Source organism: Cucurbita pepo, chromosome 4 (assembly GCF_057944985.1).
Source record: "Cucurbita pepo subsp. pepo isolate OVF chromosome 4, ASM5794498v1, whole genome shotgun sequence".
NCBI lineage: Eukaryota > Viridiplantae > Streptophyta > Magnoliopsida > Cucurbitales > Cucurbitaceae > Cucurbita > Cucurbita pepo.
The window spans coordinates 603,849-630,757 of NC_141801.1; the positions used below are offsets into that span (position 1 = coordinate 603,849).

The 26,909-nt window shown below is 38.2% G+C and overlaps 7 protein-coding genes across 8 annotated transcripts; 3 read left to right on the plus strand and 4 right to left on the minus strand.

Annotated features, from left to right (window-relative positions):
- Nucleotides 1-103: 103 nt before the first annotated feature.
- Nucleotides 104-2,461, minus strand: LOC111792324 (Pentatricopeptide repeat (PPR-like) superfamily protein). The gene has a single exon (XM_023673711.2). The coding sequence runs from the start codon at nt 2,395-2,397 to the stop codon at nt 586-588; it is 1,812 nt and encodes a 603-aa protein (XP_023529479.2). The 5' UTR covers nt 2,398-2,461; the 3' UTR covers nt 104-585.
- Nucleotides 2,462-4,510: 2,049 nt separating this feature from the next.
- LOC111793765 (beta-glucuronosyltransferase GlcAT14B) lies at nt 4,511-7,763 on the plus strand. Its single transcript, XM_023675800.2, has 4 exons — nt 4,511-5,738; nt 5,830-5,908; nt 6,002-6,117; nt 7,125-7,763. Exons 1-4 carry the CDS (start codon nt 5,087-5,089, stop codon nt 7,631-7,633), a joined length of 1,356 nt encoding a protein of 451 aa, XP_023531568.1. The 5' UTR covers nt 4,511-5,086; the 3' UTR covers nt 7,634-7,763.
- A 681-nt stretch (nt 7,764-8,444) lies between these two features.
- On the plus strand, nt 8,445-10,831 carry LOC111792941 (putative F-box/FBD/LRR-repeat protein At1g66300). The gene is made up of 3 exons (XM_023674572.2): nt 8,445-9,925; nt 10,003-10,212; nt 10,315-10,831. The coding sequence occupies exons 1-3, from the start codon at nt 8,564-8,566 to the stop codon at nt 10,645-10,647; spliced, it is 1,905 nt and encodes a 634-aa protein (XP_023530340.2). The 5' UTR covers nt 8,445-8,563; the 3' UTR covers nt 10,648-10,831.
- A 1,285-nt stretch (nt 10,832-12,116) lies between these two features.
- On the minus strand, nt 12,117-12,702 carry LOC147792757 (uncharacterized). Its single transcript, XM_087123001.1, has one exon. It carries the CDS (start codon nt 12,644-12,646, stop codon nt 12,368-12,370), a length of 279 nt encoding a protein of 92 aa, XP_086979127.1. The 5' UTR covers nt 12,647-12,702; the 3' UTR covers nt 12,117-12,367.
- A 5,428-nt stretch (nt 12,703-18,130) lies between these two features.
- LOC147792758 (uncharacterized) lies at nt 18,131-18,612 on the minus strand. The gene has a single exon (XM_023675639.2). It carries the CDS (start codon nt 18,443-18,445, stop codon nt 18,188-18,190), a length of 258 nt encoding a protein of 85 aa, XP_023531407.2. The 5' UTR covers nt 18,446-18,612; the 3' UTR covers nt 18,131-18,187.
- Nucleotides 18,613-19,870: 1,258 nt separating this feature from the next.
- On the minus strand, nt 19,871-20,488 carry LOC111793656 (uncharacterized). The gene has a single exon (XM_023675638.2). It carries the CDS (start codon nt 20,403-20,405, stop codon nt 20,124-20,126), a length of 282 nt encoding a protein of 93 aa, XP_023531406.2. The 5' UTR covers nt 20,406-20,488; the 3' UTR covers nt 19,871-20,123.
- Nucleotides 20,489-21,902: 1,414 nt separating this feature from the next.
- On the plus strand, nt 21,903-25,537 carry LOC111793652 (protein THYLAKOID FORMATION1, chloroplastic). 2 transcript variants are annotated; one of them, XR_015420798.1, is made up of 6 exons: nt 21,903-22,228; nt 22,522-22,789; nt 23,187-23,403; nt 23,621-23,682; nt 24,127-24,242; nt 25,185-25,537. XR_015420798.1 is itself a non-coding variant. In XM_023675634.2 (5 exons), exons 1-5 carry the CDS (start codon nt 22,030-22,032, stop codon nt 25,246-25,248), a joined length of 864 nt encoding a protein of 287 aa, XP_023531402.1. In that variant the 5' UTR covers nt 21,907-22,029; the 3' UTR covers nt 25,249-25,537. The 2 variants fall into 2 exon arrangements, 1 of the variants encoding a protein (XP_023531402.1); XM_023675634.2 differs by lacking the exon at nt 23,621-23,682 and having other exon boundaries at nt 21,907-22,228.
- Nucleotides 25,538-26,909: the final 1,372 nt, after the last annotated feature.

The window sequence follows — 26,909 nt, forward strand, 5'->3', positions numbered from 1 at the left end:
CAGCGATGAGCCTGTTGCGAGATCCCACATTAGTTGAAGGGGGGAACGAAACATTCTTTATACGAGTGGGAAAACCTCTCCCTAACAGACGTGTTTTAAAATCGTGAAGCTAACGGTGATACGTAAGTTGTTAGAAACAATATCATCATTCCACAACAATTTATTGATATATAAATAGAGCTTTAAAAATTTGTAAGAAACACATGTAACAAATAAATAAGTTAGCTTTTCCTAAAGGGAAATGAAGAGAAAAATTAAAATAAAAGATTCAATCTCATGATGTTAATGATGCTGGCAAGTAGTTGGATCTCCTTCTCCAGTCTAATTAACTGAAAATTGCAACTGATAGTCTCCATGGAAAATTCACGAACTTTCGATAATCCCGGTTAATAGCGTCTAAATAACCTTTTCGACCAGGTCGGTACGTTCTCGATATGTTTAGTGGCTGGCTTCTCATGGCTGTTCTGCATCTAGGGACGAGCACGAAGACAATAGCTGACCCCATATTTTGATAATCAATGCGAAGCCATCATCAGCCTTGAATTCGGGTTTGATATGAGGCTCATAACCTTGATGCTTTGCCCCCTACATCCAGCTCTGACCAGGCACCTTCTTCACCTGTCGGCTTTTCATCAACTTCCTGATCGTCAACGCGTCGTCCCATCGGCCTACTGCTCTGTACACGTTAGCCAGAAGAACATAGCTTAAATGGTGTTGAGGTTCAAGCTCCATCATTTTCTTGGCTATGCGTTCTGCAGTACCAGAGTTTGTAGAGGTAGTACAAGCCCCTAGAAGAACCTGCCAAAGAGACGAATCGTTTCTGAAGTCTGCGTTTTCGATCAAATTTTCAGCTTCTTCTAGCAGCCCAGCTCGGCCGAGAAGATCAACCATACAATTATAATGCTCGATTCCTGGTTTGATTCCATATTCCTCGGTCATTCGAACGAAGTAATGTCGCCCTTGATCGACCAAACCTGTATGACTACAAGCAAAAAGAACACCAATAAAACTGATATAATCAGGCTTAATCCCTTCCTTAATCATCTCTTCAAATATCTCAATAGAAATCCCACTTCTTCCGTTCTGAGCGAACCCACGAATCATCGAGTTCCACGTGATCAAGTTTCTTGTTGGCATCTGCTCAAAGATTCGATATGCAAAATCAATACAACCACATTTCGCGTATAAGTCGACTAGAGCTGATTCCACAATGACATCTCTCCATCCACCCTTTCTTACATACTGACAGTGAACCTCCTTCCCTTGAGTTACAGCTGCTAACCCAGCACACGCACGAATAACCGTTCCGAAACTGTAGAGGTCGATCTTCTCCATTCCCCTAAAGATATTTATAACCTTTTCAAAGTCTCCGTTTTGGCAATATACTCCAAGCAATGCAGACCACGAAACCGAGTTCCTCTTCGACATCCTATCGAACACGCGTTGAGACTTCTCAACCGCTCCACATTTCCCATACATATCCACCAGACTACTCTCAACCACCACATTCCCACCAAGTCCATGCGCAATCACCTTAGCATGAACTTCTTCACCTTGCCTCAACCTCCCCAAATTAGCACAGGCAGTCAATACAGAACCAAATGTAAAACCATCAGGAGACAAACTATAAGTTCTTAGCATCAAATAAAAGAAACCCAATGCATCCTCATACAAATCATTCCTTGTAAGAGCTGAAATAACAGAGGTCCAACATATTGCATCTGGTTCAGGCATTTCATCGAACAGTTGGCGTGCATCGCTCGAAGCAAAGTTTCTCCCGTACATGTCTATCAAAGAACTCACAATGACATGATTTGAATTGAATCCATGCCTTACAACTAACCCATGAAAGCATCGACCAAGAGCCAAATTCCCAATCTCAGAACACGCCTTGATCACAGCCGATAAAGTAAACCCATTAGGCTCAATCCCTAAATCCAACATATCCCAAAACAATTCGATCGCATTACCAGGTTTACCTTCTCGAACATAGCTCGTAATCATGGACGTCCAGGACACCACATCCTTCACAAAAAGACCATCGAATACTCTTCGAGTCAGCCGGAAATCTGAACCCAATTTAAAGTAAAGAGAAAGTAAACTATTCCCAACAAACCGGTCAGCTTCAAGGCCAGATTTAAGAACATGGGCATGAATTTGACGGCCATGGGTGAAGGAAGCGACCTTGGTGCAGGTTTGCAAGAGAGAAGCGTAGAGAATGGATTTGTTAGTGGTGGAATCGAAGGAATCGAGGGAGTTTAGGGTGTGTAGAGCATCGTGGAGTAGGTCTGAGCCACAAAATTGGAGAATTTGAGACTCTTTTGTTGGTGGGTGTGTCGAATTCTTTAGATTTTGAGAGGTGAAACTACGGCAATGGCGTTTGATGAAGAGTCTCATTAGAGCCGAGGAATGGGTTTGGTTCAAATTTCCTTTCTTTTAGCGGTTTTTGCGACTTTTATATCTCACTTGAAGAGAATTCGCCATGGCATACATTTTGATTGTTTAATGATTTGACAACGGAACGGTTTTAAAGAACTTAGCTATCTCGCATTCTTTTACTTCTCAAGGTTTGGCGTGTTCGAGGCTGTTGCCCTTGTTCTTCAAAAGGGAATTGAGGAGAACCGTGTATGATGGATTCCATGGCCGACGTCTAATTGACACGAATACGCCGACATGAAACAAGTTCCCCATGAAACATTTTCTTTTGTTTTCGGACATTCAGACGTTTTGTTTGATTCCAGCTCTTGCGTTCTCATGTCTGGAGCCCTTGTGATTGATTGGGAAAAAGATGGAATGTTATCTGAAATTGATAGGAATTTCCCGAGGATTGCCTGCCTTCTAGTTAACTTGAGATATTGCAGGGTAACATGATCCGCACGGAAGAAGCAAGATAGAGATGATTAAGATGAAGATTGTCACCTACAAAAAATGCTGGAAGTCATACCTTGTCGACCTCATCCTCAAAAAGGATAATTAGTTCTTTTAAAGAACTAGCTCGAGTTTTCATGACTCGATTCTTTATAGAAAAAGACTGCACGTGCTAACAGTCAAGTCAAGTCAAGTAGGGGCCAAAGAAAAGTTTGTGAAAGTATGTTTCATACTTCAATAAGGAAACCCTATCAATCGATCAAAGGTAATACAGGTGCTAAAACCCTAATCGTCGTCATATACAGTTGAAAGGTTCCTTGGATCGGAAAGTAAGAAATAACTAGCTCTTATGTGGAACGGAGAGTCTTACATCTATAAAGAGAAACAAAAGCAAATACAAGATAGATTCGGTTCAATAGAAGAAAGCTAGTTTTTATCTTTGTCCAAACCGATAATCCTCGAGATCAGCCTATGACCTACCTCTCGAGGGGGCACGTGTCATGCATGTCTATTATTCGTGACTTTCTCGTTCAATTAGTCTGATACACATTTAACCAAATTTGCAAGTGAAGCGCAAAAAACCGTAACACGAAGGTCATGCAATTTTTCTTGTTTTTTATAGGTTACATTCTTTTTCTTCCAACTATGTTTATGGTTACGGTTACATGAAGGTCGTGTGTATTATCTTAATCAGAATCGGGATAAAATGAAAGTATTTTTTAGTGAAAAAAAAAATACAAAAATTGATATATATATTTTTTAAAATAAAATATATTAAGAGCTTAAAGGGCAGCCGACACCCAATTAAATATATATTTAAATAAATAAATAAAATCAATAAAAAAATCTTTCCATTAATGTTTGTGTTTTTTTTGAGTGCACCTGAACCTTTCGGTGTCTTAAAAATCTTTTGGGACCCAACAAAAACCAGTTTCGGTTGAGCGCGTGATGAACTTTAAACACTTCAATTAACAAATTACAAAAACGCCCCTCACCACAAATGGGAAAATTAAATAAAATAACTTTATAGGTCAATGGCTAATACCAATAATATTAAATAATTTCCAATAAGATTAAATAATATTATATATTTATTTATTGCTGTATTAAAAGATTTTATTATTAATGTCAGAATGAGCGTAACTCAAACGATAATTGACATGTATTTATTATCTAGAGGAAAGGACAAACCCGTATATTTATCCAGAAAAAACAAATGTAAGTACAGCTAGTCCGGGAATAGCCAACCATCGCACTGTAAAATGGGTCATTCGAGCTTTTTCGGGGGAGTATAACATGGGTTACTTCAATGTCGTAGCGTCTGGTACTCGAACATTCGCTCGAAGTATCTTCTCTACCCTTTTTACCCTGATATATATACGATCTTTCCATTAATTAGCTAACGTGGGATTTCAACCGAGAATTCAAAAACTTAAATAAAATAAAAATAAAAATTCAGGGAGTAAAAAAAAAAACAAAAAAATTGTTTTTGGAGGTAAAACCTAAATAGGAATTAAACAATTAAAATACTAGTTTATTGGTGCGTGAAATACACGCGCTTAAATGTAGCGCGTGGAAGAGAAAATATGAAGCAATTCTGAGTATTAGCAACAAAAATGAAATTTCCCTTTGTGTTTTGAATGCTTCAATTTCTTTATGCCAACATTTGAAGCAAAACCAAATCCTCTCAATCGGCCATTTCTGTACGGTCATCTCCTTCCCCGATTCCTCTCTCTTCTCTCTTGCCCTAACTTTCCCTTTCTTCATTTCATTTCATCTCTGCAAAATCCCCTTCTCTTCTCTTTCTTTTGGCCGTTTTTGATTCATTCTCGCAATACCCAGTAAGGGTTTCTTTTGTTTTTCCTGTTCTTTTTGAGCTCTGTGAAGCTCTCATCCATTGCTTCCATGGCTCTCACCCTTTAGTTTACTTCAATCGATTTAGATCTGGGTTTGCTCGGAGCATGCGCTGTTATGTGTTGTTTTTGAGTTGATTGCATTCATTTACTCTGAGTTACTTCTCTTTGATTTCTGGCCAGATCGCTGTTTATATGAAATGGGTTTCGTTTTTTAGCTTGTTTTGATTGTTCTTGAGCAATTTTTGAACATACCCAAATGATTTTCGTTCTTTAGAAGCTGTGATTCTAGTCGGTTCTTGAAGTTTTTGCTGAGAAGTGAGCTTTTGTGGGGTTTCAATCTGTGTTTAAGAGCTTTATCTGGAATGATTGGGCGTAAATCGAATGTGGGTGGGCTGTTAAATCCGCCATGGATGAGGAAGAATTTCAATTCTCATTCAGGAAGGATGTTTAGTGATAGAAAATGGATTGTCCCCTTCTTTGCTAGTCTGTTCATCTCAGTTACTCTGCTTCTAACAGCCGCTTTTGGGCTGTTTTTTCCTTCACAAAGTGATGAGCCATTGCCATTTGATGCTATCTCCTTTGCAAAACAGGAGGATTCTAGTGGCTATTTCATTGAGCCTGAACTGAGAAGTTCATTAGAAGAAGCTAGTAGTGTTATGAAAATGGTACCCCCAAGATTGGCCTATCTGATATCAGGCACCAAGGGTGATAGCCATAGAATGATGAGGACCTTGCAGGCTGTATATCACCCAAGAAACCAATATGTTCTGCATATGGATCTCGAGGCTCCGCCTCGTGAAAGATTGGAACTTACGAATCTTGTGAAGGCTGATCCAACGTTCAATGAGGTTGAGAATGTGCGAGTTATGGCTCAGTCCAATTTGGTTACTTATAAAGGTCCTACGATGATTGCTTGCACGCTTCAAGCGATCGCGATTTTGTTGAGGGAGAGTCGGGATTGGGATTGGTTTATAAACTTGAGTGCTTCTGATTATCCATTGATGACACAAGATGGTTAGTACTCATTAGTTCTGTGATGAATTTATGTTGTCCTGTTCTTGTTGAATGTGTTTCCATGTGATTGAATTGTGTTTTTAATCTGCAGATTTGCTTCATGTGTTCTCGAACTTGACTCGAAAGTTCAATTTTATCGAGCATTCGCCGATGATCGCTGGGTGGAAATTGTATGTAATGGTTAATGCCTTGACATTTTGTTTTGATCTTGTAATCACAAGTGTTTTCGTGTTATGATGAACATCTTTGATCCATCATTTCAGGAGTCACCGTGCGAAACCTATCATCGTTGATCCAGGTCTTTACTTGTCCAAGAAATCTGATCTTTCTTGGACGACTCAACGACGCTCGCTTCCCACGTCCTTCAAGTTGTTTACAGGTCGGTATCGTTTCGATTTCTTTCTTGTACCAGTCTGAATGTTGGTGCAATTGGTTACTTTTTCCATATTTAGAAGGTAATTCTTTGGTTAAGTTGAAAACTTAAGTTGGATAACTAGTTAGCTTTGGCCCGTTATGTATCGCCATCAGCCTCACCGTTTAAAACGTGTCTATTAGAGAAGGGTTTCCACACCCTTATGAGGAATGTTTCGTTCCCCTCTCCAACCAATATGAGATCTCACAATCCACCCTTCTTGGGGACCCTGTGTCCTCCATAGCACACCGTTCGGTGCCAGGATCTGATACCATTTGTAACAGCCCAAACCCACCGCTAGCAGATATTGTCCGCTTTGGCCCGTTATGTATCGCCATTAGCCTCACGGTTTAAAACGTGTCTATTAGGGAAGAGTTTCTACACTCTTATAAGGAATGTTTCGTTCCCCTCTCCAATCAATGTGAGATCTCACAATCCACCCTCTTGGGGACCTTGTGTCCTCCATAGCACACCGTTCGGTGCCGAGCTCTAATACCATTTGTAACAGCCCAAACCCACCGTTAGCAGATATTGTCCACTTTGATCCATTACATATTACCATCAACCTCACAGTTTTAAAACGGGTCTATTAGGAAAAGGTTTCCATACCCTTAAAAGGAATATTTCGTGACAATGCCCCTGCTTGTAATAGAAGTGAAAGCCCAAATAGGACAATATCGGCTAGCTGTAGGCTTGGGCTTGGACTGTTACATTAAATGAAACTCAATACTGAATAGATTAGTTGGGCTCCATAGACTCTTTCGAGCCTGAATTTCGAGCGATTCTCATGCGTAACGATTAGCGTTTTGTTGCTTAGCTAATAACAATCTTCTCGTGTGTGCTAGCTTAGGGAAGGAGCTTTAGACGTCGGTTTGGACGAGTATTTTGGATTGTCCTTCTCTTAAGTAGCCTTATTTAGGGATCCATTCAAATAATTCTTATGTTGAAACTTGTGCAATGTTTCGTGTTTGTAGGTTCGGCATGGGTAATGCTGACACGATCGTTCGTCGAGTATTGCATATGGGGATGGGATAATCTCCCAAGAACCATCCTAATGTACTACACAAATTTTCTCTCATCGCCCGAGGGCTACTTCCACACAGTAATCTGCAACAACAACGACTTTCGCCACACCGCGGTTAGCCACGACCTCCATTACATTGCTTGGGACAATCCTCCAAAGCAGCATCCACTCTCTTTGACAATGAAGGACTTCAATAAAATGGTGAATAGCAGCGCCCCGTTCGCTCGAAAGTTCGCCAAGGACGATCCAGTCTTGGACAAGATAGATAAGGAGTTGCTTGGCCGAACAAGCCGATTTTCACCAGGGGCATGGTGCATTGGAAGCTCAGAAGGCGGTGCAGACCCGTGCTCGGTGCGTGGAAACGATTCGGTGTTCGCCCCTGGCCCGGGCGCTGGTAGATTGCAAGAGCTCCTTCACTCACTGTTGGCTGAAGAAAGCTTGAAAAAACAGTGTACATGACACAAATAGGTAAAAAAAAAATCACATTTTTACATCTCAACAAGTGTATATTCATTCGATGCATCCATAGAAACAAAATTTTGTTGTTCATCAATGAAATAGATCCCACGCTCGGTTGAGTCGATCTAAACATAGTTACATTTTTCTCATCGGGTCTGAATAGACCAAAGGTCTTGAACGACCGATTCGGCAGAGAGAACCCGAATGAATGGATGATTTTATATTAGGGGGCGGTAGCTCGGCCGCCACAGCCACATCGTGGAGTTAGCTAAGCATTTCATTTGAACAAATAGAGAACCCGAATGAATGGATGACTTTATATTAGGGGGTGGCAGCTTGACCGCCACAGCCACATCGTGGAGTTAGCTAAGCGTTCCATTCAAACAAACAAAGAACCCGAATGAATGGATAATTTTATATTAGGGGGCGACAGCTCGACCGCCACAGCCACATCGTGGAGTTAGCTAAGCATTTCATTCGAACAAATAGAGAACCAGAATGAATGGATGACTTTATATTAGGGGGCGGCAGCTCGACCGCCACAACCATATCGTGGAGGAGCTGTGGATAAGACACGGTTGACCCTATGTAATTTTTTTATTACAAAAAAAAAAAAAAAAAAAAAAAAAAAAAAACTATATTTTAATTAATTTTATTGAACTTTTAATAAATAACTTAATTTTATTAAAATTAGTTAAATAAATAATATGAATAAATTATATTTAAAAATTTATAAAATGAAGGTTAATAAAAATGAATTTTTATAGAAATAATTTAAAATATTTATTTAATTTTATTTTTCGCGCGCAGGGGGAGTACGGCACTGGCCTATATAAAGGGCTGGACTCTGCTGATCTCTGGCATAAGCATTCATTCTTCTGAGAGAGCTTAAACCAGAGACGATATCGGAAAAGCTGACGGAGAAGAGTGATGGAAATGGACCAACTGCCGGAAGAAATCCTTCACCGGATCTTGTCCTTCCTTTCTTTCAGAGAAGCAGTTCATTTCGGCGTCTTAGGATCCAAGTATCACGCTATTTGGCGATCATTCCCCGCCCTGGAAGCCGATTTCGACCCTAAACTTCATCGCAATCTCGACTTATTCTTGCGTCTCATTTACAACAATCTTTACAAACGCACAACGAATTCTCTTGAAAGGTTGGCGGTTCGCACTAATTTTCATTCCATGTTCAATCCCCTGGGACCTGATTTGATCTTTTTCGCTGCATCCTTCAATTTGCGAGAGCTTGAACTGACGAACACCGATGTCGAAGTTCGTGATAATCATAAAGATGGAAGGCATTACTCCATCATGGTGCCAGGAAGTATTTTCCATCTCAAAACCCTCACTATTCTGAAATTAGATTGTTTCCGATTCGATACTCCGCATATCGTATTAGATAGTGTTTCCCCGTTGAAGGAACTGAAACTTTCAAGAAGCCTAGGGATTCAAAGCTTTGCTTTGAAAGAGAACACGAAACTTCAATCTCTCGAAGTTGAGTACTGCGAAGACCTGCGATTGTTGGATATTGACGCACTGAATCTTGAGAATTTTGATTTTCTAGGGCCGTTTTCGATGTACAAATGCGAAGTCGTTATTTCTCCTGATACTAGGGCTTTGAAAACTCTGAGATTGAAACACGCGAATGTTTCGAAATCTCTCCTCCAAGAACCTACTCCTGGTAGCCAAATTGTTGAGCAACTGTATCTCAAAATGAGCAAGACGACGGAACTCCACTGGATCCAATTGGATTGGGCCAATCTGAAAAGATTGGAGTTCATGGGAATGCTACAGTTAGAAAAGATCGATTTAATCTCTGAAAACCTTGAATATTGTATTCTTGACATGGCCTGGTCACCATCATGCCAGTTGAATTTTGGTGAGCCGACTGGCAAATTCCTCAGATCTCTGTCATTACTTTACTCGGAAAAGATCACAGGACCTTGGGTTGAACAGCATTTGGATCGTTTCCGTTTGATGGAAGATTTCAGAGTTGAAGGATGCTGTAAGTTGAAATCCCTCAAGTTTAGGCATGACAGGCTCAAGAACATGAAGTTCTTATACTGCAATTACCTTGATCGATTGGATATTGATACTCCATTGCTAGAATCTCTGGAAATTGGTTACACCGACAGAGTTCCTTCACACACGGTGATTCGTTCTAAACCTTTAAACGTTAAGATCTCACTCTTTTTCCGTACCTCAAAGCCTGTTCCTCACGAGGATTTGAATCGATTTCTTCTAACCTTCAACAGTTGCAAAGAGTTGACACTGGATTTCAAGTCGAATTTTGTAAGTAAATTCTCTGTTTCAACAATTCTCTGTTGTGTATAATGTTATCTGAATGAAATCATTCACTCGAATTACAGGAGCAATTGTTTCCTACAAAACTCAGAGAAGATGTCACATGGCTTACTCCATTGTATGATGTGAAGAACTTGAAGATCGACGTTCGGTTCGAGGACGATCCGAAACAAAGCATCGAAGCCTTCGGTAATCTCTTGAAATGTTTGTTCTGGCTTGTTCCGCTTCCAAAATGCATCACCTTTGTGACATCAACGAAGGAGCAATCCATCAAGGTAAGGATTGAAAATGGGTTTGTTTCTTCAAGATTGATTGATTGATTGATTTCATCATTAAACCAACCGCCTGGTTCTTGCTTGTTGGATTGTTTGTTGCAGTTTGGATACTGTGAATTTGATGAAGGGACGCATCCATGCTGCGTTTACTACCCAGAACAATGCTGGAGACACAGATTGGTAAGCGTTGAATTGAGCAACTTTGATAATGATCATCCTAAAAGCGTTGCAAAGAAGAAGGAACTGCTAGGGTTCTTGAAACTGAATGCTTCCAGGTTAAAGACCATTCGTGATGATTGTGATGAACTCCCTGAATCATCATCGTCTGAACTCCCTGAATCATCATCGTCTGAACTCCCTGAATCATCATCGTCTGAACTCCCTGAATCATCGTCATCTGAACTTCCTGAATCATCGTCATCTGAAATCTGCTGACAATGGGAACTTTTTTTTTTTTTTTTTTTTTTTTTTTTGGTATAGATATCATTTCAGTAGTTTGTATCACCCAACGACATTTACAATCCAAATAAACGAAGATAAACAACGTTGTATAAAAAGAAAAAATGAAAATATAATTATTAAATATTTATTCTTATAATTGGATAAATTAAAAATAACAAAATTTATTAGATAATTTTAAATTTTAAATATTTATTAGAAACCAAATTAAATATTCTAAAAAATTTTAAATATAGACAAGATTTTATTGGCTAAGGAGATGATTTTATAAGTAAGGAATATATTGGAACAAAAAATGATTCTTAATATTTTATTTTTATTTTTTTAAATTATTGTTGTTTGTGGTCCCTACTATTATTATTATTATTATTATTATTATTATTATTATTATTATTATTATTATTTAAATTTATTCTTACGACCTAATTTCACTCATAGTATTAGACTCCTTATTAATTGAAATAAACCGTTTGAGTTAGTTAAAGTTGTTTGGAGTTAGAACCCAATTTGGGAGTAATAATTAAAAAATAATAATAATAAAATCCGAGAAATAAGTTATTTTGAGTGATGTAAAAAGGTTTTTTGGGTTATATACAAATGACAAAAATACCTTCACACTTCACTTTCTGATTATATGCAAATGACAAAAATACCCTCACACTTCACTATCTGATTATATGCAAATGACAAAAATACCCTCACACTTTACTTTTTGATTATATGCAAATGACAAAAATACCCTCACACTTCACTTTCTGATTATATGCAAATGACAAAAATACCCTCGCACTTCACTATCTGGTTATACAGTGATGTAAAAAGGTTTTTCAGGTTATATACAAATGACAAAAATACCCTCACACTCCACTATCTGGTTATATAGGAATGACAAAAATACCCTCACACTTCACTTTCTGATATGCAAATGACAAAAATGCCCTCACACTTCACTTTCTGATTATATGCAAATGACAAAAATACCCTCACACTTCACTTTCACAGTAACTGTGGCCACAATTATCTCTCCGCTGGCCACCACTACCCACCACTCAAATGACGACCCCCATCGCCTGTCCTCCACCGTTGACGGCCACCTCATACCTCCGTTCAGGACAAGGGGTAGAATTTTCTCCCCACTCCTTTAATATTTAAATGAAAATTTTGATGCGATTTGGAACCAGAGAAGTTATGAACATCTACATCTCTGTTTGTGATCATGGCCGCTACATCTTTTACAGCAGATTGACAAGTTCTTCAGATTTCTAGTTTCTGAGATTGCCTGTCTACTGTGAATTTCAGAAACATGAGGCTTTCACAAACACTAAAATCGCTCACACTCGAATAATTTCTCGATTCAACAAGCAACTTTCACAAATCCTGATATGATGTTTGATCACCAATAGTCTCTTCAGTTCAGTTAGATTTCAGCATAATCAATGACAAAATACACAGAACGAAGAGTTTCTATTATTATCCTTTTATATACAATTATCTCAAAGCTACATAGCGAGATCCTTCCAAACAGATTTCAAGTTATCGATCACAATTCATCCTCTTCATCGCATCTTTACAGATCAATTACCTTGAATCTCTTCTCACCTCAGTAGCCCTAGATCCGATCGCAATCCACCGATCGGCGACCAGATCGTAATTACAGATCACTTCACATATCTCCAACAGTAACCTAGCAGCCAGATCAACCCTGGCCCCAACAGTTCAAGTACATGACTCGCCGGAGCGATTCCTCGCTCTGCGCTATCCTCTCGGCGGCGTCAAAGCTCTGGACGGCTTCAGGACCTTCCGATCCAACCAAACTCGAAAGCGGCCGTAGATCCGCCGGATTTTCACCGGAAGACAAAAGTTTCCGACCTTGGCGAAGAGATTTGAGTCCAGATTTCCACTTGTGTCCGATCTCCGTGTGGCCTTGAGCCACCGCCACGCTCGCCGCCATTCCGACTCTGTTCAGGTAACTCATCTTCAACCTAAAGCACTGTATTAAAAGCTAAGGAGAAATCTCTGCAACTAAGTCACTATCCGGTATTCAGATGATTGTAGAAATGAAGAAATTGCAGCGTTATTTATAGACGGAGCCAGTAGGTTCGGTCGGTAAACCGGAAACCGGTTTTAGAAAAACCCCCAGTTTAGTCCGTTAGATTTAACGGCAATAATTTAATTCTTTCAATTTTGTAATAAATGGAAGAGTTTTTTTATTATTTAGGCAATATTTTAAATTCGGAAAAGGACGGATTACGTGTCACTTATCCATACGATGTCAGATAATTAATCCATTATAACCAATGACATAGTGACACGTCTTAATCGTGGGTCCCACTAATTTAGTTTATTGCAAGTCAGTCCCTGAGAGTTTCTTTTTGTCGTGACGTGGGTAATTTAATTTCTGGGGAAGGGACGGAGTAGGAGAGGTACGTGTTGTTTTTAGAATACAAGAGGTGGCCTTTTCGTGCTGACTGTACCTATACGATTGTGGGCCCCACTTCTAAGGTAGAATGGAGGTTCCATGCTACTATATTATATAATAAAGGAATAATTAATATTACGTTGGTCCCAAGAAAAGTATAGGATATAGATAAAGAAAAAAAAAACCAAATTAATAAAAATATAATTTAACTTTTTCATTTGTCTTTTTTAAAATTTTAAAATACATTTATCGTTCCCGTTCATATTTTGAAAAGTTTATTTTAAACTTGTTAGTACTATGTTTCAAAAATACTCATAAACTTTTAAAATAATATAAAAAAAAATTAAGAATAATATATGAGATGCTAATAGACCATAAAAATCTTTTAAAATTTTTAAAAAATAAAGATAACAGGACGTTATTGTTACTTTTCAAATTTCATGAATATTCTTTTAAATATCGTACTAATATTATTATAATACTTTTAAAAAAAATTGAAAAATATTAATGAAACTTTTTAAGTTCAAGAGTATTTTTGAAATACTAGACAAAGCTGAGAGTATTTTTAAATAAACTTCTAACTGTTTTTATCCAAAATTAATAATAAAGGTATTTTTTTAATTTTTTTAATTTTAGGATACTATTTAAATTTTTAAAAGTTTATGGGTAGTTTTTAAATAAAGTATAAATTTTATGAATATTTTATTAATTTAGCAACTTTTGGTACGTGAACTCAGGAACATATTTCTTTATCTACACTTAATCGACCAATAATAGCCCTAGCTATTAAGACACTCGATGAGTGACAGAGACAAGGAGCCCACCGTTAATACATATGGTCTACTTTAGGCTTTTCCTTCAACAGCTTCCACTCAAGGTTTTAAAACGCGTCTGTTAGGAAGAGGTTTTCACACCCTTTATAAGAAATGTTTCGTTTCCCTCTCCAACCGACATGAGATCTCATAGGTATATAGACCTGTCAAAGATGAGGTCGATTTTAAGGGTATCCTTCGATTTCTTGTGGTGGGTCCCTTCCTTTTTCTTTTATTTTTGGTCCTTTTCAACTAAATAATTAAATTAATAAGACAAGATATCTATGTTAAAATATATAAGTTTAATAGGTAGGTTCAAATATAGAGTAATTATATGAGTGTATAACCCATATAATATATAGTTTAATTAACCCATTTAATTATAAGATTGAATCTTATAAATTATTATTAATAGTATTTTATACGATCTCAAATCTTCTAACGTTTTTTAAATAAACTTTTCGAATACAATTTTCAAATAAGGTGGCAGACCAACCATCCATGTATTTAGTCGTGTAATAATAACTCGGTAGGCTTGATTCTCCATTTAGAGAAGATCAACTTAAATAGTCAGCTCCTGAAACATACAGATCTAAATTCATCCATCCTTTCGAGCGTCGGGACACGAGAACCAATCCAAGAAATTGAACAGTTGTTTTTAGAAAGTCTACCTCTTGTAATCTCGGGTGACACCCAGAAGCTATTTCGTGCAAGAACGAAGTTGAAGGGAAGGAGCGAAGCAGCTTGACTGATAGGAAGAGGAGCGCTCGCATTTTGTTTTGTTCATTTCTAAATTTGGCTCGCTCTCGGGTACGTAACTTCTGAACCCTTTGCTTAGAAGTGAATTCAAACCGCTAATATAAAGAATTTACTTTACTTGGAGATTTGAATTGGTTTTATACACAATAATTTAAAAGAGTTTAAACCACTTGGAAAGTAGACTAAACTATTTTAAAACAGTTCTAATGAAAAGGATAACCTAACAACCAATAAATAACTCTATATTTTTTAAAATATTTTAAAAAAAGTATTCTCCGTCTTTAATTATTTTTTTTAAAAAAAGTTATTTTAAAATTTTTATTTTAATTTTGGTAAAAAAATTCTAATAAATTAATATATTTTATCTCATAATTCAAATTTTAATATTGTAACTTTTAGTTAAATATTATAATTAAAATCTCAAAATCAACTAAATATATATTTTAATATGAGATAAAAATATATTTATATTAAGCGGGGCAGGGAGTTGGACGGGGACGGAGAATTTAATCCCGTCCCCGACCCCATTTATCTAACAGAAAAAAATATTATCCATTCCGTCATTCCGTCCTTCTCCGTCTAAACAGAGAATCTCCTCTTACAAGTGAGCTCGACTTCTTTATCGATAACTGTAATTACCGTGTTTTTTTTTTTCGGTATAAACCCAATGAATATTGAGATTCATTGGCCAATGGGATTTAGGAAAAAACAAACCTTTTGCCTATGGTTTTGTATGGTTTTGCCTTTGAGAATACAAACAATGGCCAAATGACTTAATTACCCTTGTTGGTCCCATTACTAGGCTGGTTTTTTGAGGGCAAAATGGACATTTTTAGCTCTTTGGCTGTTTATGATAATTTAAAGAAAATAATGGTCCACAAAGGAATAAAATTTTAGTAAATTTATGGAAAATAAAGATAAAGTTTGATGGGAAAGGATGAAATAAAACAAAGTTTAGTGGTGATATCAATCAATGTAATGGTCCCCACTACATTATTGTCCTTAGTGGGGATAATATAATAATGGGACGTTATGACAAGGGAGATGAACATGGAACTCGATTGAATTGACCTGATTCAACCCGATCTAACTCGATCGTGCCCATGCTTTTTCCAAAAAGGAACAAAAGTGCTCGATTTGTACTGTGAGTTACAACGAGATGCTCGGGACGTTTCCGCGTTAAAATTAGGTTAAATCACTGAGATAGTTCCTAAACTTTTACGTTTAGGTTAAATTACTAGGTCAGTTTCCAAGATGTTGGAGGATGAAAGTCTCACGTCGGCTAATTTAAGGAATGATCATGGGTTTATAATAAAAAAATACTCTCTCCATTTTGTCTGAGGTCTTTTGGGGAAGCTCAAAGCAAAGCCACGAGAGTTTATACTCAAAGTGGACAATATCATACCATTGTGGAGAGTTGTGTTCGTCTTTATTCTATATGTGATCTTTTTGAATCCCGTGCTCTCTCAAAGTCGTTTTAGTATCTAAACGAGACAATTAACAACAAACATGAAAATTTATCGCGATATTTATTCATCGTTTATCATATCATAAAATAAAAAATATTAGCTACTTATCGCTTATTAAAACCCTAAATCAATAAGGACCCCAACAACTCAAGTACATAACAGTTCTAAGAGATTCCTCGGACTGCTTGGGTTTACTATGATCTTCTTCCCGACAATCCCTAACCGCCGCCGCCGACGAGGGCGGCGGCGGAAGTTTATTGGGCTGAGACAGAGCCCGGACAGCAGAATTCCACCGGCACAAATGGCCTTGGTCTTTCAACGCCTCCACCGCCCCAATACTCGCTGCCGCCGCCGTCGTCCAGTATTTTCCGCTACACATTTTGCTTGTTCTTGTTTGTGTCGTACAGTTTGATGAAATTAAGGTTAAAAGGGTTTGGTTGGTTTATATAGATGTGTTTTGGAGAACGTGGAATGGGGAAAACCTCTGGCTAATCATTGAAAAACTGAGTTCGTACAAGGTGGTGGATTCTTCACTTGATGTGAAATGACTGGATTGCCCTTGTTGATGATGTGTAGGTTGGTGAAGGGTGGAGGGTAAAAATGGGAAAATGTGGATCATTTTTGTGAAATTAGGTTGAGAATGAGCCCAAAGTATGAGAAGCAAACCACTCGCTTCTCACCCACTGATTTTGTACTCTTGTTTGTGTGTTGCTCTCTAACTCTACCGATTTGAACGATTTTCGAAACACTCCACCTCGGATAAGATCTGATGTTTCTTTTACTCGTCTTTTTGATTATGACGTGAGAGTGAAACTCACTCGAGAGTCTTCATTTTATAATGAAATCTCTCAAGCAGTGAGCATATTTTCGAGCATCATCATTATAATAACCGAACCTCATCGCTAGTAGATATTGTCCGCTTTGGCCCGTTACGTATTGCTGTTAGTCTTACGATTTTAAAATGTGTCGGCTAGGGAGAGATTCTCACACCCTTATAAAGAATGTTTCGTTCCCCCTCCAATTGATGTAGGATCTGATGTGTGATCTCATAATCCACTCCCCTTGAGCCCCAGTGTTCTCGCTGACACACTGCTCGAACCTTGTCTGATACCATTTGTAACAGCCCCAAGTCTACTGCCGGCAAATATTGTCTGTTTTGGCCCATTAAGTATTGCCATCAGCCTTAAGGTGTTAGAACGCGTTTTCTATAGAGAGGTTTCCGCACCCTTATAAGGAATACATCGTTCCTCCTCCAATCGATGTGGGATCTCACAATCATCATCATCATCATCACTCGAATTGGTCGAGCGAGATGAACCCGCACCACATATATTTTATAATCTTCAACCCGAAACTCTTAACTAAGACGAAATTTCATAATTGTGTAGTTAAAAATATCCTCTTACACTGAAAGAGCTACTCGAGAGAACAGATTTAGATCCTGGATCATACGATGAATTCTCTTTTAACAAAAAGAACTACAGCATATGCACGGTAGAACCTACTGTTCTTAACTATGTCGAGCATATAGAAAGAAATAATATATATTATTCCTCCCAAAAAAGATTATCTATAAAGAAGAGAATTCTTTTTGTACCCACGAGAAATAGTGCGGAGTAAATAAGGGGTACATAAATGAATCAAATACCACAACGGAACGTGCTTTACTCGGATCAATTCTATGTTGGGTGATCTCTTACAAAATATGATGGAATAACTCGTGTTGTTCGGTGGGAATAGTCTTTACTCTTAGAAGTGAGAAGTAAGTAATGTGATCCTGTGGTATGACAATATCTAGACCATTAGATGGCGACACGACAACGAATCTATTAAGTGGGCCCGTTCTTAATTTGAGGATAAGGTTGGTCCATTGAACGAAGACAAAAGATATTAATTACTCATTATAAATGTAATTACCAACACTTATCATATTAAAAATTTTAAATATTATTTTAAACAAAAAATAAAATTATTCATAAAAATTTATAAAAAATGTTAAAGAGTGAAATTTATACAATCAAAAGCTTTCCTAAGAAGAACAATCTGGGGGTGATGGGTCAATTATTAGGACCCCAACAGCTCAAGAACATGACAGTTCTCAGAGATTCCTCCGACTGCTTCCATTTCTGGTCGGAAACCGCCGCAGACGACGGCGATGAAAGCTTCTTGACCTGCGAAGCAGATCTCGCATGGCTTTTAGCATACTGCTGAACCGACCTAATTGTATGATTCCAGCGGCAAACCCCTTGATCTTTCAAAGCCTCCACCACTCCGACACTGGCGGCGACAACCCAAGCTGTTCTTGATGAACTCATCTCTGTTCTGTCTCTGTTCTGAAATGTTGGAATATTTTGAGAGTTTTATAGAGATTATTCCAAAAAGGCCCCTGGTTTTTTTCTTTAATTCCACTGGGCACGTGGTTTTGAATTCCGGGAAGCGAGGAGAGTAAACCGCCGCGACCGGCTGATTTCCTCCTCTCAAATGGGTTTCTTTTTTATTTTAAATTCCCATATATATATATATATTTATTTATTTAATTTGTGGGGTCTACTTTTGTGAGGTTGGGTATTGGTTGGGAGGAGAACAAATCACCATCTATAAGGGTGTGGAAACCTCCTCTAGAAGACGCGATTTAAAGCATTGAGGGGAGCTTGAAAGGGAAAATCCAAAGAAGACAATATTTAGTGGCAGTGGATATGGGTCGTTCATGACCTTGTAATATCGAAGGGTAGAAATAGTTAGAGATTTCTATCTAATTTGTTGGATCGTGGCCTTGTAATACCTATCTCGAGTGAAGCTAGAGAAGGGTAGAAAAGGAAATTTCTTTATTAACTAAACGTGACCGATGGAGACGAGGATTATATTTCTTATCCTAATCTTTGCTATGTTATTATTATAATAAATAAGTTGTAAATGATTCTTGGACTTGATTGCCCCTAGAAATCGGGTTCTTTTGACAGCAATGTGAGGGGTAAAGTTGGAATTATTGAGGAGAAACTGCCTTTCTAAACCGGAGGAGTTGGGCTTGAAACTGGCGGATTCTGCCGCTCTTTGTGAAACAGGGTACATTGTACGGGAGGGGTATTATTGTCATTTCTCACTCATTTTTTCATTTTATTTAAAATTAATTAAGATTAATTATTGTCGGAGTTCGATCATGTGTTCCTAATCGAGCTAGGTTTTATGAATCCACTTCCAGCCCTTATGGTTATGGATAAGGAGAAATAAAAAGAACGAACCGTTCTTTGCGGTTACGAAACTTGATGAGTTGATCCACTTACACGACTTGCCTTTATTGCTATATCGGGAGTTACTCCACATATTACTTGACGTAAAATAGATAATGGACTTGTTTCTATCTTTTGATGAATCTTTTTTATGGCTCGATAGATAATTTGATAAGCCAATGATTTTTTTCCCGTATTTCAAGAGAGATTCTATTATTAAGAAACTATTCACGAGCCAAGTTTCCTAAATCCACATGTGTCTAGTCGAGCCTAAATGGCTAGTCAAGCCTAAATGGATTAATAACGTAGAGGGCGAACCTCAGTTACACATACCTCTTGACTAAAGTAGAATCCACTACACGATTAGAATTTAGAATTAGGGAAAGATCGAGAAAGAAACCCTAACCCGAGAAAAAAACTCGAGCCCCCTTGTGTATTTGAGCCCTCCCCGAGAATGGAATCGGTCAAAATCTTTTGAAATTGTTATCTAGATCGAGCGGGTAGGTCGTAATGTAAAGAAATTAGGAATCAATTGTATTTAATAAAGAAACAAGAACTAAGGGGAATTGCTTTTACAAATGTTCATATAAGAATCAAACGCCCAAAGCATACCATTAATTACATCCCCAAACCATATCAATATCTATATCAGCTCAACAACTCCACCACCGCGCCCGGCGGTGTCACTCCGCTCGAACCGCCGCCGGTCCCGCCGTAATCTCGATTTGAATGTTTTTTAAGCGTATCTTTGAAGCTCAGAGGCGGTTCAATTATTAGGACCCCAACAGCTGAGGTACATGACCGTCCTCAGAGATTCCTCCGACTGATTCTGCTGCTTGCCGGAAGCCACGGCGGCGGCGGCGGCGGCGGCGGAGGAGGAGGAGGAGGAAAACTTCTTGGCCTGAGAAACTGACCCAACATGGTTTTTGGCGTAGAATTGCGCCGATCTTAAGACGTTATTCCACCGGCAAATCCCTTGATCCTTGAGGGCCTCAACAACGCCGACACTGGCAGCTACAACCCAAGCTGATCTAATTGAGGAGCTCATTTCTGTGCTTTGAAAGTCTTTGAGTTTTGATTTTTGGTGAAGGGGGAAGGGTGGGGGTGGTGGTTTTTATAGAGAAGCTGCCCGCAGCCATTAAAGTGGAGCCCCTGGTTTTTGGAGGAAGAAACAGCGTGGTGGTCTGGTTTAAGGTTGTACGGGACCCATGTTTTTCTTTTTTCTGTAATTGGACTAAAATGCCCCTTGAAACTGCGGTTTGGAGGTGGAAATGGAGGGGTAGGATTGGGTTTTGGAGTGAGATTCCAAAACAAATGGCTTCATGAACCGTGGTTTTTTCTCCCCCTGGATAATGGGAAACCAGCAGGATTTTAAAAACAGAGTGCCATTGCTTACTCTCAATTCTTGCAACATTTTAGTACACAACATGATCACTACAATCATGGCGTTGGTTAGATTAGGTTGTGTGTGATTCTGCGAATAATATAACGAGGTCAAAATTAACAATATCTACTAATGGTGGGCTTGGACGGTTGTAAATGGTACCAGAGCTAGACACTGGGTAGTGGGCTAACGCTAGACCCTCAAATGTGGTGAATTATGTGTAATGGCCCAGATCCACCGTATTGGGTTTGAGGGGTGAATTATGTGTAATGGCCCAGATCCACCGTATTGGGTGTTTTGTAATCCTCCCCAACCAATTTCAGGCTTTAAAATTAAGAGAAGGTTTCCTCACCCTTATAAAGGGTGTTTTGTTATCCTCCCCAACCAACGTGGGAGGTCACAATCCACCCCCCTTTCGGGACCCAACGTCCTCGCCGACAGTCTTTCCTTTCTCCAATCAATGTGGGACCCCCACCAAATCCACTCCCCTTTGGAACTAGGGTCCTTACTTGCACACCGTCTCGTGTCTACCCCCTTTGGGGAATAGCCTCGTCGTTGACATATAGTCCGGTGTCTGACTCTGATACCATTTGTAACGCCCCAGATCCACCGCTAGCAGATATTGACCTCATTGGGTTTCCCCTCAAGGCTTTAAAACGTGTCTGTTAGGGGAATGTTTCCTCACTCTTATAAAGGGTGTTTTGTTCTCCTCCCCAACCGATGTGGGACATCACATTATGAGATCCCACATCGGTTGGAAAGAGGAATGAAACATTCTTGGTAAGCATGTGAAAATCTCTACTTAACAGATGCGTTTTAAAATCGTGAGACTAACGATGATACATAAATGGCCAAAGTGGACAATATCTGCTAGCGATGAGCTTGGGTTGTGGGTTGTGCTTGAGCTGTCAACCCAACCAAAATAAATCGCTCTGTTACGGACTAAATGTTTGGGCCCAATTTTGAGTTAGCCCAATTCTAAACTATTTTCTCTTTTAAAATTTTATTTTATTTTAAAGTGAAAAAGGAGAGATCAAAAGATCTGGACCATCCAAATGGAAAATCAAAATACGGACACTGCCAGGTGTCGACATCCTAATGGCTTCTTAGCTAAGGTTAAGAAATTAAAATATGGATAAGCCTCTCTATCATGGCCTCTCAGTTTCGTCCTCTCTTGTTTCTTTCTTTTCTTTTCTTTTTTTTTTTTCTCCCAGAAAAAATCTTCGACATGAAATCCTTTTTCTCTGGAAGTTTGTAAGATTTGCAAATTTCTTCTCATTCTTCTGCAATGGCGGCTGTTAATTCCGTGTCATTCTCAACGGTAAGTCAGTTTTCTGATCGAAGGTCGCCGGTTCCGTCGGCTCGTTCACTCGCCTCGAATTTCGACGGGTTTCGTTTCCGTTCTAGTGTTTTCTATCATCATTCGGGAGTTCGAACCTCGAGTTTCAGTTCTCGCTTGGTCATTCATTGCATGTCCGCCGGAACAGGTAGCTTCTGGCAGATTTGTTTTCCTTACTCGCTTACTAGACTGTTCCTTTGCTAGATTATGGTAGCAGAAACGAATTGGCTTGTTTCGATGATTTCGATGTGAACTTGTGTTTTTTTTGTTCGTTAATTGTTGAGATGAATCGTTATGGACGGAAATTTATGTTTTAAGTAACAATTAGGCTTTCAATAGTTCGGTTTGATCAATTCTAAACTTGTTCAGTATGTTGAGATTTCTCTAGTTCGATTTCTTAGTATTTGAGTGTAGAAAATGATGTGCTATTTTCGGATTTAGATGTGACGACTGTAGCTGAGACTAAATTGAACTTTCTAAAGGCGTATAAACGACCTATCCCTAGCATATACAACTCTGTTCTGCAAGAGTTGATTGTGCAGCAGCATTTGATGAGGTATAAGAGGACGTACCGTTATGATCCTGTTTTCGCCCTCGGTTTTGTTACTGTATATGATCAGCTTATGGATGGGTACCCTAGCGATGAGGATCGGGAGGCCATTTTCCAAGCCTACATTAAGGCGTTGAATGAGGATCCAGAGCAATATAGGTTTGGCCATGTATTCCCCTTTGCTTTACCATCCCTGATCTCTATCTCTTCTTGCCATCTAATAAATTCACTAGCCTTGTTCATAGATAGTAAACATTGTTAAGTTGAAAAAAACATGACATGATTCCACTTACAGCAAAAATACGACGATTCTTATTCAACTTTTATCTTCTTTCCTAGTATTTCACATCTTAATTTGGACTTGGTTGTCTAAATGACTAGATTATTTGGTCAAATCACATGGTAATCTAATTAACGGATGTTTACTCTTTGTTCAATATCTCCAAGAGTGGAATTTTCTTCACTGGAAATTATATTCCATCCTTCGACCATTCTTCCAATAATTTCAAGAAGGTTTTTCTTCATTTTTAGTACTACTTTCTGTTATACCGTCCAGAATTGATGCTCAAAAATTGGAAGAGTGGGCTCGGTCTCAGTCTGCAGCTTCATTGGTTGAATTTGCATCAAAAGAAGGAGAAGTTGAGAGTGTTTTGAAAGACATTGCAGAACGAGCTGCGAGTAAGGGGAGTTTCAGTTACAGCCGATTTTTTGCGATTGGGCTATTTCGACTCCTCGAATTGGCAAATGCTACTGAACCCAGTATCTTGGAAAAGGTTTATTTTATCTTCCTCTTTGTGATATAGCTTTTAAGTAGATGAAGATTTTGAGATGATAGTATATCGAGCTTATTATTGCTAAATTAAACATTTACATGATAGCCAGCCCCCCTCTCATAGTACTTTTACTTGTAGATTGTATTCTTTCTCTGAGTGCTGCCATTCATAAAGTGTAATTGTGTTTCGTGCTCATTATTATCTTTTTACTCATTAGAGAAATTGGATCCTGATGGAAGAGTGCTTAACCTTAATCAGTTCGATAGAATTAGGTTCAAGGTACTCTTTCCTGCATTAGTCTCCATTTTACTTTTCTAGGTAACATCAATCTTTTTTGTAGTATTTGGTTGAAGAGAAATATGAGCTAACCATTTTTTGGAACATTCCCCTTTGCTCGGGACAATCCCACATACACAATTACAGTGTTTTTGTGGGATTTCCTTCTCCTTTGTGGAGATTGTACTGATCTTGTGGATGTAGTTTATGCTCTTTAGTAGTCTCAGCTGGTCCTTTTCATTCAGTTTATTAGCTCTTGTGAAGGGAAACATACATATGTTCCACTGCCCCCATCAACAACAGTTATCATGAACTATTGCTTTAATTGGCCATCTCTATTTAGCGTGTCTATCTCCAAACATACTTTTATTTTTCTAAAACAGCTAAAGCCATGTAATGGAGATTTTACCAAGTGTTGACATCTAACACTTTGCTGCTTCTGAACAGCTCTGTGCCGCTTTAAATGTTGACAAAAAAAGTGTGGACCGAGACCTTGATGTATACCGCAACCTGCTTTCGAAGTTGGTTCAGGCGAAGGAGCTCCTAAAGGAATACGTTGATAGGTAAGAGATTTTTAAGTTCATGGTTCCTGGCCTGGTAGATTAACATACCCACAATCTGCTCTTTCACACCACCATATTTTCTTGGATTTTATGAACCCATAATCGTTTTGAAAACAATTCAGTCTTTGTCAAATCCTCTACAACTCACCGTCATATCATTTATATTCACTAGATATCCACCGCTTGGCTGTGTTTTAAGATGAAAGTGATGTTTTATGAAAGTTTAAATGAAGTATTTCTGCATTTAATACAGTGGTGACCTTAGATTAAGTGGAAAATTTCGGGTCATTACATGGATCTTGAGTGAGGGTGGCTGTGTTTTAAGATGAAGGTGATGTTTTATGAAAGTTTAAATGAAGTATTTCTGCATTTAATGTTCATGATATATATACAGTAGCGGCCTTAAATTTAGTAAAAAATTTCAGATCGTTACATGGATCTTGAGTGAGGCTGACTGTGTTCTAAAATGAAGGTGATGTTTTATGAAAGTTTAAATGAAGTGTTTCTGCCTTCAATGTTCATGATATGTATACAGTGACAACCTTATATTAAGTAGAAAATTTCGGGTCGTTACATGGATCTTGGGTGAGGCTGGCTGTGTTTTAAGATCAAGGTGATGTTTTATGAAAATTTAAATGAAGTATTTTTGCATTCAATATTCATTATAGTGGCAACCTTAAATTAAATAGAAAATTTCGGGTTGTTACATGGATCTTAGGTGAGGCTGGCTGTGTTTTAAGATGAAGGTATGGTGATGTTTTATGAAAGTTTAAATGAAGTATTTCCGCCTTCAATGTTTATGATATGTATACAGTGGTGACCTTAAATTAAGTAAAAAATTTCGGATCGGTACATGGGTCTTGGGAGGCCTAAAAATGAGTCAGAATTGGGTGGATCATGGTATAATTAACCAGTGCTCTTCAATTCTGTTTTTGCCTATAGAGAGAAGAAGAAAAGAGATGAGAGGGCTGGATCACAGACAGCTAACGAGGCCGTAACAAAATGAATGATTGGGTGAATACAGCATAGAGAGTGGTTTTTGAGAGCTGATGACATCAATTGGAGCACTCACCGCCTAATTTGAGATAAGACTTTAAAGAGTTATAGCAATATTCTAAATACCTAATACATATGCATTTGTACTGTATTGTTGGGTCTTCTGCATTTGGTAAATTTTGTATTCTGCCAGCTTCTACTTTTCTTCTCATTTGTATTACATATTTTGAGTGCAATTGTCTATACAAATGCTTTCGCACTCTGTGCAGTAATCATATTTGTCTCTCCCTTGACCACTAGTTTTGTTTTGTTTTTTTTGTTTGTTTTTTTTTTGTATGTGCAACCATGTCTGGATTCTTTTGAGGGATTCTGATGAGGCATAAGTATATCTATTAGATCTTAGAAACCACGACTCTCTACAATGGTGTGATAGTGTTTACTTTGCGTTTGGTTTCCTTAAAAGGCTTCAAACCAATGGAGATGTATTTCTTATAAACTTAGGAATCATTTCCTTAATTAGTGTGGGACTCTCTCCCAACGATTTTCAACAATCCTCCTTTCGAACAAAGTACACTACAGAGCCTCTCCCGAGGCCTATGAAGCCCTCGAACAACCTCCCCTTAATTGAGGCTTGACTCCTTTCTCTAGAGTCTTCGAACAAAGTACACCATTTGTTTGACATTTGAGTCACTTTTGACTACACTTTTAAGGGTCCGAACTTGTTTGTTCGATATTTGAGGATTCTATTGACATGGCTAAGTTAAGGACATAACTCTGATACCATGTTAGGAATCACGGATCTCTACAATGGTATGATATTGTCCATTTTGAACATAAGGTCTCATGACTTTGCTATTGGTTTTCCCAAAAGGTCTCGTACCAATGAAAATATATTATTTATTTATAGACTCATGATCATTCCCTTAATTAGCTAATATGGGACTCCCTCCCAACAATCCTCAACATTGAAGGCTTATATGAATATATTTTAGATGTTTAGTCTGTTGTATTTCGTCACCCTTCGTCACCCGTCCTTCCTTTATCTTCATCACCTTCATATAGTAACAATAACTTACAATAGATGAAATTATACTTTTAATTCTTCCAACTTGGAACTAATGTTTATTTAGTCTGATTGGTTCTGTTCAATTTGGAACCAATTTATGATCGATTTTATCAGAGACGAAACTAATTCAACAAAACTCGAACTCTGAGAACATAGAAGGGAAGAGAGATTTGCTAGTGGATCGAGGCAATTGAACCCGCAAAATAATCTATATATGTGAGATGAAGCTATCCTTGGAGGCACAACCAGTGAGAGTGAAGAACAACCGACAAATCTGCAACCCAGAACCGAGCAACGATCAAGGACTCTAACGGTGATTACTCTTAGGGATGAGTTCCAAATTCAAAATCGATCGAGGAAAAAAGTTCGAGACAAAGGTATGAACAAAATGTGAAATGGCACATGAGTGGTTGGAATGATTAATAAATCAAATGCAAATTATATAAAGTGATACGACATTATGTGGTAGGAGCTTCATACATAATATTATTGGGAATTTGGAGCTTTTTGTACATACGTATTGTAGTTTAACAACACATACATTATTCTATTGTGTTTATATTTGGTGGATGACCATGGCCATACGGTCAAAGCCAACCAAGCAC

Bases quoted from the DNA above. Each gene is read 5' to 3' on its own strand.
- LOC111792324 (XM_023673711.2), bottom strand. From the start codon at position 2,397: ATGAGACTCTTCATCAAACGCCATTGCCGTAGTTTCACCTCTCAAAAT.
- LOC111793765 (XM_023675800.2), top strand. From the start codon at position 5,087: ATGATTGGGCGTAAATCGAATGTGGGTGGGCTGTTAAATCCGCCATGG. The intron at 5,909-6,001 runs GTATGTAATGGT...CCATCATTTCAG, and splicing joins ATGATCGCTGGGTGGAAATT to GAGTCACCGTGCGAAACCTA. The intron at 6,118-7,124 runs GTCGGTATCGTT...TCGTGTTTGTAG, and splicing joins GTCCTTCAAGTTGTTTACAG to GTTCGGCATGGGTAATGCTG.
- LOC111792941 (XM_023674572.2), top strand. From the start codon at position 8,564: ATGGAAATGGACCAACTGCCGGAAGAAATCCTTCACCGGATCTTGTCC. The intron at 9,926-10,002 runs GTAAGTAAATTC...CTCGAATTACAG, and splicing joins TGGATTTCAAGTCGAATTTT to GAGCAATTGTTTCCTACAAA. The intron at 10,213-10,314 runs GTAAGGATTGAA...TGTTTGTTGCAG, and splicing joins CGAAGGAGCAATCCATCAAG to TTTGGATACTGTGAATTTGA.
- LOC147792757 (XM_087123001.1), bottom strand. From the start codon at position 12,646: ATGAGTTACCTGAACAGAGTCGGAATGGCGGCGAGCGTGGCGGTGGCT.
- LOC147792758 (XM_023675639.2), bottom strand. From the start codon at position 18,445: ATGAGTTCATCAAGAACAGCTTGGGTTGTCGCCGCCAGTGTCGGAGTG.
- LOC111793656 (XM_023675638.2), bottom strand. From the start codon at position 20,405: ATGAGCTCCTCAATTAGATCAGCTTGGGTTGTAGCTGCCAGTGTCGGC.
- LOC111793652 (XM_023675634.2), top strand. From the start codon at position 22,030: ATGGCGGCTGTTAATTCCGTGTCATTCTCAACGGTAAGTCAGTTTTCT. The intron at 22,229-22,521 runs GTAGCTTCTGGC...TTTCGGATTTAG, and splicing joins TTGCATGTCCGCCGGAACAG to ATGTGACGACTGTAGCTGAG. The intron at 24,243-25,184 runs GTAAGAGATTTT...TTTTGCCTATAG, and splicing joins CTAAAGGAATACGTTGATAG to AGAGAAGAAGAAAAGAGATG.